This window comes from Bemisia tabaci, chromosome 8 (genome assembly GCF_918797505.1).
Source record: "Bemisia tabaci chromosome 8, PGI_BMITA_v3".
NCBI lineage: Eukaryota > Metazoa > Arthropoda > Insecta > Hemiptera > Aleyrodidae > Bemisia > Bemisia tabaci.
Window position 1 is genome coordinate 11,853,400 of NC_092800.1, and position 13,063 is coordinate 11,866,462.

General features: G+C 35.8%; 2 protein-coding genes across 2 annotated transcripts in view; one reads left to right on the forward strand and one right to left on the reverse strand.

Annotated features, from left to right (window-relative positions):
- Nucleotides 1-992: 992 nt before the first annotated feature.
- Nucleotides 993-9,060, reverse strand: LOC109035086 (RPA-interacting protein). The gene is made up of 4 exons (XM_019048572.2): nt 8,802-9,060; nt 7,571-7,725; nt 5,790-5,875; nt 993-4,400 (listed from the first exon to the last, which is right to left on the reverse strand). The coding sequence occupies exons 1-4, from the start codon at nt 8,904-8,906 to the stop codon at nt 4,063-4,065; spliced, it is 684 nt and encodes a 227-aa protein (XP_018904117.2). The 5' UTR covers nt 8,907-9,060; the 3' UTR covers nt 993-4,062.
- Nucleotides 9,061-9,326: 266 nt separating this feature from the next.
- The window catches only part of SAK (Sak kinase), a 28,591-nt gene continuing 24,854 nt past the window's right edge, over nt 9,327-13,063 (forward strand). Inside the window, exons 1-3 of the mRNA XM_019048178.2 lie at nt 9,327-9,580; nt 10,354-10,449; nt 11,671-11,881. Of these exons, the coding sequence (XP_018903723.2) occupies nt 9,533-9,580; nt 10,354-10,449; nt 11,671-11,881 (355 nt within the window). The 5' untranslated portion in view covers nt 9,327-9,532. The remainder of the gene's footprint in view (nt 9,581-10,353; nt 10,450-11,670; nt 11,882-13,063) is intronic.

A 13,063-nucleotide genomic window follows, 5' to 3' on the forward strand; every position in this document is an offset into this window, starting at 1 on the left:
AGTGAAAAAATCGAATTTTGGTCAAAGGGACATGTAAAACTGGAAAATTTGATCGAATAAATTCTTTGTATATCCTGAAACTTTCAATAATCATTTGGAAGAGTTATGGAAATTTTACGAGTGACTATAAGAAGTGACAAAATTCACCCACAACTATGAAATTAGCAGGAGACTTATTCAGTTCATGCTAGGTCATGCCAAATCAGTTAATGCATTTTCAGAGTGCATCAGAAGATCAGCCACTCTTAATTCAGCATTGACAGAACATACAGAATTCGAGATAGCGGATTTTCTGCCTCATTCAAAAATTGCTTAAAAATTACTTAGCAAGATAGTATGTGACCTGTTGCATGCTTGTGTAGTTAAATTTTATAACAAAGGACTTTTTAGGTTAAAAATTAGAGGATGGGAAAAGCACTTAGAAAGTTTGAATTTAAAAGTTTATCACCCTTAAGAGGTCATAAGGAACATCACATCAAATAATATCAAAATTTAGCCAGTTCCGAGTCGTCCTTCAATAGTTCCATTTCTTTCGGTGAGAGGTCAGCACAAAAAGGAAGGTACTCAGGTGTCAAAAAATTATGAATTCAGCATTAGCACATGCATGATTCATAAATTGCTATCATTCATGTCTGTCTAAACCTCTTGCTCGTTCATTAGTTTTCATGAAGAAGCAAAAAACTTTCTCTCTGATGGGAAATAAAATAACTTCCACAGAAGTATACCTAGTAGATTAATTCAGAGATGAAACTAATTTATTTAGGCTTGCAAGGCTTATGCTAAAAAGAAAAAAAGCAAGCAAACCCCTCGGTGTCTTCGATAAAAAACTCTGAACGATTTTAAGGTTCTTGGAGAAGCACACAAGACAAGGAGCATGACACTATTGAAATTTTCAGAGAGTTTTCAAATGATTATCATGAGGCTTTACGAGACATTCCATGACAATATTACCAAAATAGAGGAACAGATAGTCTGAGCAAAAAAAGAAATGAAACTGATAGTAAATCTATTGAAAAATAACACTTCTCTTACTTTATTAAAACACTTAATTAGAGATAAAATCACAGGTATGAGGTATGAGAACAAATTAACAAAGGATCTGAGATTCTCTCAACACGAGAAGCTCACACGAAGCATCATTTGACAATAAAATTTGATTCTTTTGCAAAATTGATACATTAAAATTTTTTTTTTTCTTACATGAATTAGAAGAGTAAAACCAAATACAGAATAATAATCGCAGATTGAGCCATTCCTTATTTAGATTCATTGTATTTTTTTTAGTGTCACTTTACAGTGGAGTTACAGGTTTAAAATGAATGAACTTTACCTTAATGCATCATAGCTGGCGACATGAATGCATATAAGATCTCAAAGTTTTGCAAAATTTTATATTATTTTCACATTTTCAACAAATTTCCATTAAAATTGGACGATAAACTTCCTGAAACTAGAGCTTTTGACTTGGAATAATAACGAGTATGAGATACTGAAATTTTATACAAATTTATAAGAGACCAGTTTCCATTTTTCTTGCAAGTCTATTTTATCAAAACAATCAAGATCGTAATGATTTAACTTAAAACTGAACATTGAATGATTTCTAAAACAGACAAATTTATTAGAACAAAAACAAAGCTTTTAAGGAAATTAAAAGAAAAAACAAAAAACCAACTCATTATTAGGACTAAAAATTAAAAACTTTTCAGGTGGGCAGCTAATTCTTTAGGGACTAAGTTAGTCTGGATGTAGTTGCGAACGTCTCTCTGACACCGAAAAAATTATTGAATCTCTAATACTTAAAAACTAACTTAAAAACAAGATCTTCTGCGGTAAGGGTATGATATATTGAGGATATATGGGACAAGAAAAGAGAAAGTTAGAGTCTGTACCAAGTATATTTACGCATTTTTAGACTGCAACAGTGGATCTGCCATCTTGATCCTTGCACTTCATTTTAATGCAAAACTGACATCACACGACCGTCTGTCGCAGTCTAAAAGTGCATAAACTTACTTGGCGTCGACTCAATGGATGTTCAGTAAATCAGAAAATTTGATTGAGGGCAGAGTAAGATAAAGATTATTTATGCACGATAATTTAATTTGGAATCAGATAAATCATTGGCTGAATAGAGTAAGAAATCTGCCTGATTCCACGGAAGAAAAAATAAAAAAGGAACAAAAGAACAAATAATGTAGGGAAGGAGATTATCAACCTCTGTAGTCGAATGGTGAAATGCCACCAACCAATCAAAAGATTGAACTCCCATGGTAGAGTCAGAAGACCAAGGATTTGATGAGTTGGTCCAGTTAATGATCATAAAATTTATATTATGCTTAAAAAACAAAATTTTAAAGGGGCTCACTTGCACACATTTTTATTTCTTTGAACCTCTTTCGGGGGGCTCTGCCTTCACCTTCAGCATTTACTCATGATTGAAAATTTGCTAGAGACCCGGGCAGACGCTAAGGATGAGGAGAGCCCCTCAAAACCCGTTCAAAGAAATGATAATTTGTGCAAGAGAGTTCCGTTAAGATTTTGTTATTTATACAAAGCTTGTGGAGTCCAAGCAGGAAGGGGTAAAAAGACTTTTCACAGTATGCTTGCTGATAATGCTAAAAAAAAAGGGAGCTATGCTCCATGGGTTACGCAATGGAATCAGGTTTAGTTTATTGCAGATCATATATAAGCATAAAAGAATAAGATCTACCCATCCAATATTAATGGAGATATCTCCCTTACAAAAAACACAGTGTGGGACATCATCCACCGCAGTGTTGCATACCATGATTTCTTCCATGCTTCAAGTCACCCAACTGGGACAAATGTACGACTTACTGATTGATAAACCCAAGGTGGAAGAGATCATGATAGTGTTATCACAGCAGATGAAGTCATTCATTAAGTTTTTTGAGAGGCGATATGTCTATTCATATTGAACATAGAAACTAAGCGTTTGGAGAGTTCTTCTTATTTTTTAATGATCAGCTAAAACCATCAAAGCCCTATTCTGTGGCTGGTGAAATTGACCCACTGAAAAGAGAAAAAGGCTTAAAGAGTGTGCTGGGAATGACAATTGTTATTTGATTATTAAAACTTGTGTTGGCTAAAAATAATGCCATTGGTCCAACTGCCAAGTATGTTCATAATATGAAATAGTGTTATTTTATATTATAAAACACAGGGGATGATATTTATAATATTTATGCATTCTACGGTTTCTTCGACTATGGTCTCGTTAGCCAGTGGTGCAAGAATTTGGAATGATTGCCCCAAATGACTATCACTAAGCAGAAAAATACTGGCAATAATCCACAAAGGCAATAATGAAAAAACATGAGCAACAAATTTGCATAAACGACTGAGCAGTGCAAAAAGTAGCTGTATCCCAGAATTAACAGAGAGGAAAGTAGATGACCTTGATACTGCAAAGAAAAATAGGGCATACCTTAGAAAATCAGAGATGAGGATACGATTCATTAATTTGCAAAAAAAAAAAAAAAAAATTGACATTTGGACCAATGCTGATATTTTTTGTTATCTAACTGTAAAACTAACATATAAATAAACACAATTATTCATACGACATTTGTGAAGGCTCACTGAGTTTCCACCAATTATATGGTGAACAGGATAAAAAAATTCAGTCTTATACGAACACCTTCAAGCAAAATAAGGCAATGTACATTCTAGTATGGGTATTCATACCGATGAGAGCATCTCACCATTTAGGTTCTTATTGAGAAAGAGATAACTTCCTTTTGCTTAAAAATATTCTTTATGTGCGAGATAAAAAACTCAATTGGCAGAGGAAAATCAGTTTTGTGGCATAATTATTGACTCAGGAAGGATTCAGTTAAAAGAGTCATTAAAAAGATCAAGAAATGCTTTAAGAATCTGATTGCTGGACTAACTGCATTCAGATGTTTTGAATTTTTAAAACAGTACGATAAAAACAACATTATTTTTTTCTCAATTGATTGAGTTTGATGAATCAACAAGTCAGAGTGATAAAAATGAACAAATATTTACAATTTTAAGAGCCTAGTGGTTGTGAGTTTATGTACAGCTGGGTAAAACTTTTTGGAAAAAGGAACAATCGTGACAAACCAAATGAAGTCCACTGATTTCATCGTCTATAAAATTTAAAAACTGAGCATTGGATTGACAGTTGCCGTCGTGAAGTTGAAGAGAATACTGGAGGGTTTGGTAAATTTCGGACAGTGCCAGGTGAGGTGGAAAACGAATGCAGCCGTTGGGGCATGATACCGAGAAACTTTGGCTAACCAACGCACAACGAAGGCACAAGGGGCAAGCGACACTTTCTCCAGAATTTGGGTCCTCAGGCATCATTTCATTGCCCATATACTTGTTGTATTCTGCTAAGATCCAAGCCTCTGAAAAATCAGAAATACTTTAACAAAATTCTTACTCAATGTGGATCCGCAACTTTGACAAGATGCACTCTCAGTTCGATTGATGTACTTCAAATTTAAACCTTCCAATAGATATTTTCGAAAAACTGAACATCACTCTGAATCAATCTCTGAGAAATATGATCACTAAGGACAAATGTTTGAGACCTATTTTAATATCAAAAGTGCCATACCTAGATAAATATATATTTCATATCTTGAAAATAGTTGAAATTATAGTGCTTAAACTTTTAAATTTTTAAAAGAGCACTCATTGATGTGGATTAAACGATTTGAATTTCAGATTTCTTAAAATAATGTGTCTAAGAGCTAAAATCTGCAAAATATCAAAGAAATGGCGATATGAAATACTGAAATCAATGCATCCAACAAAGGTTAGGATACGGTTCACACAAATCAGTTTATCCACTTTTGAAGTGAGACAAAAGATCAGCTTTTAAAAACACTGGGGATAGTTCTGGGAGGTAAACGCTGTTCTTTGATAACTTTTAGCGCCAAACCCGAGGGTGATCTCAGCTCCTTTTCTCATACCCACCCATTTTCTAAAGAACCGAATTTTTAAAAAGAAATGCCATTCTTGAGAGCCAAAAAACAAGTGTTTTTGTAGAATTAATTTTCCCGAAAATTGGCAGGTGATGGGAAAAAACTAGAGCCACTTTCGGCTTCAGCAGCCAAAATTAAGCGGGAATCTGTTCATTAGACACCTGAAATAAGTAATTTTCCTATATTTATAGATGCAGAACTAACAGACCAGTTTTAAGTGGGCCAATTTTATATGGGCAGTTTTGCCATTGACGGAGACAACCTAGTTATCAGACACACCAGGAAAAATATTTTAGGCATGCTGTACACCTGCCGTATATGACCTTGATTTTTCTTTATCATCCACAAATTTCCTGGAAAATAGTATGTTTCTCAAAAGAGTTTTGTTTTTTCAAGAAAAACCTCGATTTTCCAGAGAATTGGTCGGTATAGGGGAAAAACTGTGGTCCTTATCAGGCTCAGCTCTTAAGATTACAGGAGAAGCAGCAATCATAACCCCAGAATTTTTTTCAAAGTAGTCTTGTGGAATTTAAGAATCTTTTTAATTGAGCTGATAAAAACAACATCATTGTCATCAAAGTCATTGACATCAAAATAATTGAAAATCTTATTACAGCCATGAGCTTTGAATATGCCTTTTTTGTGAGGTATTCAATAACTCTATTCCAGAGTTTGAGACGAATTTAAAAAAATGTGATGATTTTTTGATCTGACACTCAAGTATGAGTTTTAAATACAGATTCTTGTGTACAATGGAAAACTTAAATTTTGGAATTACTGACAGTATAAGATATAAGATGAACTCACCTTGTTCTTGAATGATTTCACTTTTTATTTGTTCAAAAATTTGTAAATCTAGCTCAAATGAATCGTCTTTTTTGGGAGCCGCACATCTAAAAAAAGAAAAAATCCATAAATTACCCCTCACTAGAAATTAAAAAGAAAAAACAAATGAAACTTATTAGAGAGAAAAAATTATATATTTCATTGACACATTTCACAATTCAGCTTGATAAACTCGCAGGTTCATGAATGACATTATGAAGTGAACACTCATGTCGATGAAGTTTATTGGCCTCTTTGTGTATTCTTCTACCGCATGAGTGTAGCCAGTTAAGACTAGATGGTGAGCCATGAGAGATTGCTTTCAGTACTTAGGCTGAGAAACAACTTAAAACATACTTTTTTAAGACTTCACAAGGAGAGCAGTGCACTATAGTCTGCACAGCCAACAATAGTATGAACCGCAAAGTAGCTGAGCCAAAGCAGCATTGCATGGCTCCTCACTGAGATCTTCCCCAAAGCTGACATAACACGCTCTCACTTCCTGGAACCGCCTGCTGCATTATGGTAACTAGAGAACAAAATTAAGGTGATTCTATGTGATCTAGGGACAAGATTAACCACTACACAGTACTGCTATGCGGTTTGTGTCTTTGAGAAGCAATAATTATCGTTACTTAGCGCAAGAAACTGATCCATAACGTGTAGCAGCATTAATACTGAGTAGAATGACATCAAATTTGTTAAGATTCATTGTAAATTTATACCTGAAACTACGATGACAGACTTTGTCTATTGACTCGATGTGTTAGAGAGAGATAGCGATATAATAACTCTCTCTTACACATTGAGTAAGGGACGACGTCCGTTATCGTAGTTTCAGGTATAAATTTACGATGAATCTTAACAAATTTGATGTCATTCTACTCAGTATTAATGCTGCTACACGTTATGGATCAGTTTCTTGCGCTAAGTAACGATAATTATTGCTTCTCAAAGACACAAACCGCAGAGCAGCGCAGCGCACGTAATGGCGAATCTTGTCCCTGGATTGCATAGAATCTTCTAGGCGAATTTCTTACGCTTCTGTAAATGACTAAATTTTTCAAGGATTTCCAAACCTTTTTCTTTAACCAGCATTGAGTGCATTGGTTTCTAAATTAACTTGTTTGCAGATAAAGGGTGAATAAATGATCCTGATAAAATCAACCTAGTGCAACATATATGAGTCAAACACAGATTTCACACCATGTTCGGATTAAGAGTTAGTTGAAAACCGTTCTACACCAGCTGATCTTTGTTAACGTAGGATCAACAAACTACGAGAAGTGGAGTGAGAAGTGAAGACATGAAATTTTGAGATGAAGTTTATCACTGTATTGAATCCGAAAGAAAGAGAGTTGCAAGGAGTTGAGATAGTCACACAGAGATGTGCCAGAAAGACGAGAGAGCGCACAACGTGCTAGTACGGGTCAAGATGGTAAAGGACCTAGATTTTGGGGCAGCGCACGCTTATATAGACTTGCTGACGTCACAGGTGGCGAGACAAGAAGTCTACGCATGATTGGCTGGCTATAATCTATGTAGCTATCAGTTGCAAGTCTAGTAATAAAAGTAATGGAGATGTACTGAATGATAGAGAGTAAAGAGGGTTGGAAATGGAAAAATGAGCTTTTTGAAAGAAGGAAAAATGGATGTTAGAAAAATATTGAAAATAGTTCACACCTAGTAATCGAGTGTTTTAGATAAATCAAGTTTTTTTTAATTGATTTAATTATTCTTTAAGGAAAATTAGGTTTACTTACACTTCCATTTCAGAGTCTTTTGTATCACTTTGAAGAAAATTTAATTCAGTGGAAAAAATTTCGGACAAAGTTTCTTGAATGTTTAATCTTGACCTTGTGTTTCTAATGTTGTCAAACAGGGCGCTTCTTCTTGCTTTAACTTGATGACGACATCTCTGAAAATTTATTAAACCACAAAGCTAGAAAAATTACAGTGAGAAAAAAAGAATGGTAAAATTACAGTAGCACAAACCGCAGTTAGATTGTTTTAAACTTTTCACTCCTACTTCACCTTCTTCAGAGAATATTACAGCGAACGCATCGCATGTTGAGACAAACGTCAATCTCTGATTACCTCGGAATCAGCACCACTCAACAGCTTAATACGCGCAGTCAGATGACACCACTGATGAGTGGTGACCTAAACAATACTTGACTTTTGTCTCTACATACGCTCTACTAGATCTTTCAATCAAAATTTTTCCTCTGGGTATTCTTAAAAGGGATGGGGAAAATTACATTGTTAATTTGGTCAGTTGTTCTTTATGAAAGTACTTAGAGTTTTCTGCAACATCACAAATCAAGATACCGTCACCTTACGGCTGAAGTTTCACAAGTGCCATTTCTGCTTTAGCACCGTTTCCAAACTTCTAAAACTTCTTCAATTTTTTCCGGAAAAACGAATGAACATAATAAATTGAAAATATTACCCAAGTACTCCATATTTTCTTCATTATCAAATTCAATTACTGAAATTTCAGTGAAAGTATGTGAAAAAGTTGTGAGGAGAAAATTAAAACCTATTTGACTTATTTATAAGCCCTTAAAGATGTTCCGATTGGCTCCAGATTAGGTTTCTTTCTTCAAGGATGTATGACACATTATAAGACATGAAAAATGATAATCAAGTATACCCAACACAGTTTCAGAGAGCATTAGATCTTGCAGAATAGCGATTTACAGTTGCCCCTGAAATCTAAGATTTTTACCCGGTTGTGTGATTTTCAAGTGCCAAGGAAGAAGTGATGGGAAGTTCTAGATGTTGGATGATGACAAAAAAAATCTTAGCGGTGTAAAGTTGGCACCTGCATCTTGATCCGTACTTCAGTTTCTGATGATTGAAGTTGGACTTCATCAGCAACTGCCTTACCCTTTCGATGTTACTGAGATGACATTTTCCGTCCTTTGTGATACAAAAAGCTGATTTTAAAAGGTTGTCATTGGTAAAGGAAACTCTTATTGAATTGCTCACCTCTCGCAAAGCATGCCGGAAATCAGGTGAGCCGTTCCGTAATCTGTAGACTGCCTCCTGAGTACTCAGCTTCATTTTCAACTCTGGGCTCATCACGCTATCCATGGCAACGTTTGATTATGACTAAAAAGAAAGAGATAGATAATACGTACAAAATATGATGAAAAATCAGTGGGTAATTAAAAAGTTTTGTGATGTGAAACTTTCAGTTTCAGTGAGTTGAACGGCTCAGCAGCTGTCAGGCTGTCAGCTGTTCTTTGTTGTTGTTTTGTTACCAGTTCTACCACTCTTTTTCAATCATGCTTCACAATTTAATAAGTTTTTTTCAGAGACTACGATCCTCTTTTGAACTATTACCTCTCAAAAAATTTTGAAACTTCTAATTTTTTACAGTATAAATTCGAAAAAAAGGGTTATTAAAAGGTTACGGATGTATGGATAGCCATTCTTGATTTTTCAAAAGTTTGTGAAACTGAACAACAAAGCGCGCGCGTTTTCTTGGAAGACAAGCTAACCTAAAAATTTCCATTAGCTTGTTTTCAGTTTTTCTTTCTCGATTTTGCAATGGTAATTCGGGTGCAAGCCTTGTTCCTTTTCTGTTTTCGGTTATCATATCACAGATTTTGGGCAAAAATTAGGAGAAAAATGTAGTTTCCTACTCTTGTGTCAATTCCATATGTAGTTCGTTAATTTTTTTAGTTCCTAAGATTTTGTGCCTTTTTCAAACCAAAATGCTTTCACGAGATGTCTTACACTCTCGGTTCGGGGAAACTATTGAGGTTTGTCAGCCTTATAAGTATTTTTCTATTTTATGTATTCGATAATATTTGAATTTTTGTTGCATTAACTGGAGGTAAACTCAATGCCCCGGCTTGACCAAGAGCTATCCATTGAAAAAAAGTTTAAAATCCAACTGCCGTTGAACTTCTGTGCAGGTAAGTATACCTAAGCGAAAATGAAGGTGGCATTGGTGAGCCAATATGGTTAACTGAATCCTACTAGTTTACATGCTGTGCCGAATGCTCATAGCAAGTCCTGGTTTGTATTTGACTACATCTGTAAAGAGCCTCAACCTGCTAGGTGTAGGAATTGCGTACAGGTCAAGTCAAGATCCCAGAATCAATATTTCAACTTCACAATGACTGTGAAATTTCAGGAATGTGTGTCTTGTCTGTGGTGTTTCTAAATCTCTGCTCCCATTTATACAACCAAAGACAATAAGCCAACCCTATCCCTGAAAATATATTCAGTTTATTCCTCAGTTGGAGAAGAAATTTCCTCAGTTTATTCCTCAATGATTTTGAGAATTTTTTCCACAAATAGTCAGCCACCACATAAACCTTTGGCTTATAGCTGGCTATGTTGTTATAAAATCACAATGACTTGCTAGTGATGTACGTATATCTCTAAAGAATCAAGTGTGACAAACGTATCAAACCGACATACTCATACCTGCAGTTTCATTATCATGTATGTTTCATGTACTCTACATATCAGCTGATTCTTTGAATGTGGAACCTTTTTATTTTACTTGTTTCTAATTTTGTCTCAGGAATACGAGATCCACAATTTACTGGGACAAGGCGGCTTTGCAAATGTCTATCGGGCAAAATGCCTGAGGTCATCTTTAGATGTAGCAATTAAAATGGTATGTCCTTTAATCTTAACCTACAGGATTTTGGGACGCCTCACATACTATTTTAATTTTGTGGCAGCGTGTGAGTCGTCCACATCTCCTTTAGAACGAGGAAGTATGCAGACTCAAATATTTTTCTTGGTTCTATCATCTGCTGCAAGCTGTATCAGTGAAGCTAAATTTACAACATATGTAGTAACTGATGCGCTTGATCCACAAAACCTTTCTGAAGATTCTTCAGTGTACAACTTACAATTGATGAACATGCAGAAAACATAGGATCTTCATTTGGGGGTAAGACTGCCAGATTGTGTGATAAAATGTGGATATCTTATATGGGATTAAATGCTGATTTTTCAGCACTCTGGTAACAGTGTTTGCAGGTAGCACTTGAAAAGGCAGGGTAGATTAAAACGTATCAGAGCCCTTTTCTAAAAAAAAACTTTATTTTAAATTTTCATTGAGAAAAATTTATCTGTAAAATTTAACATAATTACACATTGTATCAACATGTGTGGATATGTATCAAAATTTCCAGCCATTTCTGTGAATTTATCAATAGGTCAGTGGCATGAATTTTGGCATGATCAGTGGCGGTTGGCTGGACGGTAAAATTTCATGGAAAAGCAAAAAAGGTCCATTAAAAAGGTTCCTCTCAGTGCTAAAGAGAGAAAAACTTATTTAAATTTGATCAATATGAGGCGTATGGTCATGGTGATGTAACCAGGCCATTTCTTTGGCCAGGCTTAAGCAAATCAGAGAATACGTACTCCCTCGTCTGTTTACGATGTAACAGGCTGGCCTAAATATAGTTTCAAGTGGGTCAAAATTTAGCCGCCTAAAATCAATTTTCTTCATAATTTTGTGGCACAAAAGCCAAGTCACAGTAGCCAAGGTTCCATTGAAATAATTTTGTGGTACTCTCACAGGCACCTTTGAATATTTGGAAGAGCAATCTCTGCTCATCTACAAACCAGTGGGAGTTCAGGTGGTAATTAGAGCCCTAAAGTCATTTTAACCCACAAAATTTGGTTTTTCAAATTCATTGTGCTGCTTGGATTCTCTATGCATAGTTTTTTAATACAGGTTGATCCAAAAAGGCTCTCACCACCTTTGTAACTCTCAAGATTCTTGCCCCTTTTCAGGCTGGTCAAGACTGAGATCCTTTTCCCTGAGACAGTCATACACTGTAAGAAATTCCCAGGTTTTATTCTTCTTCTCTATTTTCCACAGATTGACAAAAAATTAATGGAGGCTAGAAAAATGACAAAACGAGTCAGAGAGGAGGTAGCAATTCATTCGCGACTGAAACATCCCTCCGTTATTGAGCTCTATACTTTTTTTGAAGACTCAAACTATGTGTACCTTGTTCTCGAACTGTGCCACAATGGGGAACTCTCTAGCTACCTAAAAAGACTGGGACATAAATGCAGTGAAAATGAAGGTAAGCAGGCTTTCATACTATTGCCGTAAATTTCGCTTCCGGGTGCCCTTAAGGTTTTGTAGCGTTTTAATTTATTCACGCGCATTTATGTGAGGGGATCTTTTGTTATGGAATTATTTTATGCATATTTCGCCAATAAACCGGTGAGATTTCATGAATTTTCATGAAAGAATCATTCTCATCAGTCTCAGAATGTTGCTTAATCTGAATTTTATGAAAATTTTTTCTTGATCTACAGGGTGTCTACTAGTCCGAAATTTCTAGAAAGTCCGGAAATAGCACTGATTTTTAAAGGGCGTTCAGGAGGTACTGAAAAAGTGCGAAAATTCCGCATGGAGGTCTGAAATTTTTTCCCTCATACCATGCATGTTTTTTAATAAAGTACCGTAAAAGCAATGATTTTCGGCCAGCTTGTTTTAGTAGACAACCTAGCCAAGTGGAGAGTGGAAGTTCAAAATCTGGCAAGTGCCAGCAGGTGTGCTATATACGTGCATGTCGTTCCTGAGCATTAAAGAGCCTAAATGCCTCCCCTCATTAAGTTATGAGGAAACATCTGTAAATTCTGGTTTCATAAAAACTGTTGCTCAATCATGCTAAAGCCCGATGGCACTTGCCAGGTTTTGGATTTCCACTCTTCATATAAAATAGAAAAAAGTCATGCTTCCCTTAGCTTAGAGCCGGTTACCTGAAAATTTCAGCTTTGCACTGCTACAATGAAAAGATTCTCAGGATTCGACGTTACTCATTTATTTTTTTCATCGTATCGCCAGTAGCTGTAATCCAAAACTCGGTAGAGGAATGAAGAAACACCTTTCAAGAAGCTCTTTTCCACACCACCTTAGGAGAGCCCGATCAGGCAGAGGATGCGGTGCTGCTCCTGGAGGTAGAGCTTTCGGCGCGTTTTTTTTAACGTGGTATCGCCAAGAGCCCTAATCCACGGGGGAGGGAAGAAAGAACGGGGAGAGAAAACAAAAAATATAACACTTACCAACGCTGACGCAGCTCCATCTGTCACTTCTCCTTGTAGTTTTTGATACTCCTGAACAGCAGCTGTCCCTCAGAAGACGAAAGTAGTGCCCTCACCAACTGATTAACCAGGATAAATAAAACGGTATCTTACTTTTGGTTGCGGGAACAAATCCACCAGCAGCAGCAGCAGCACCTGAAACAGAGAATAAAAAA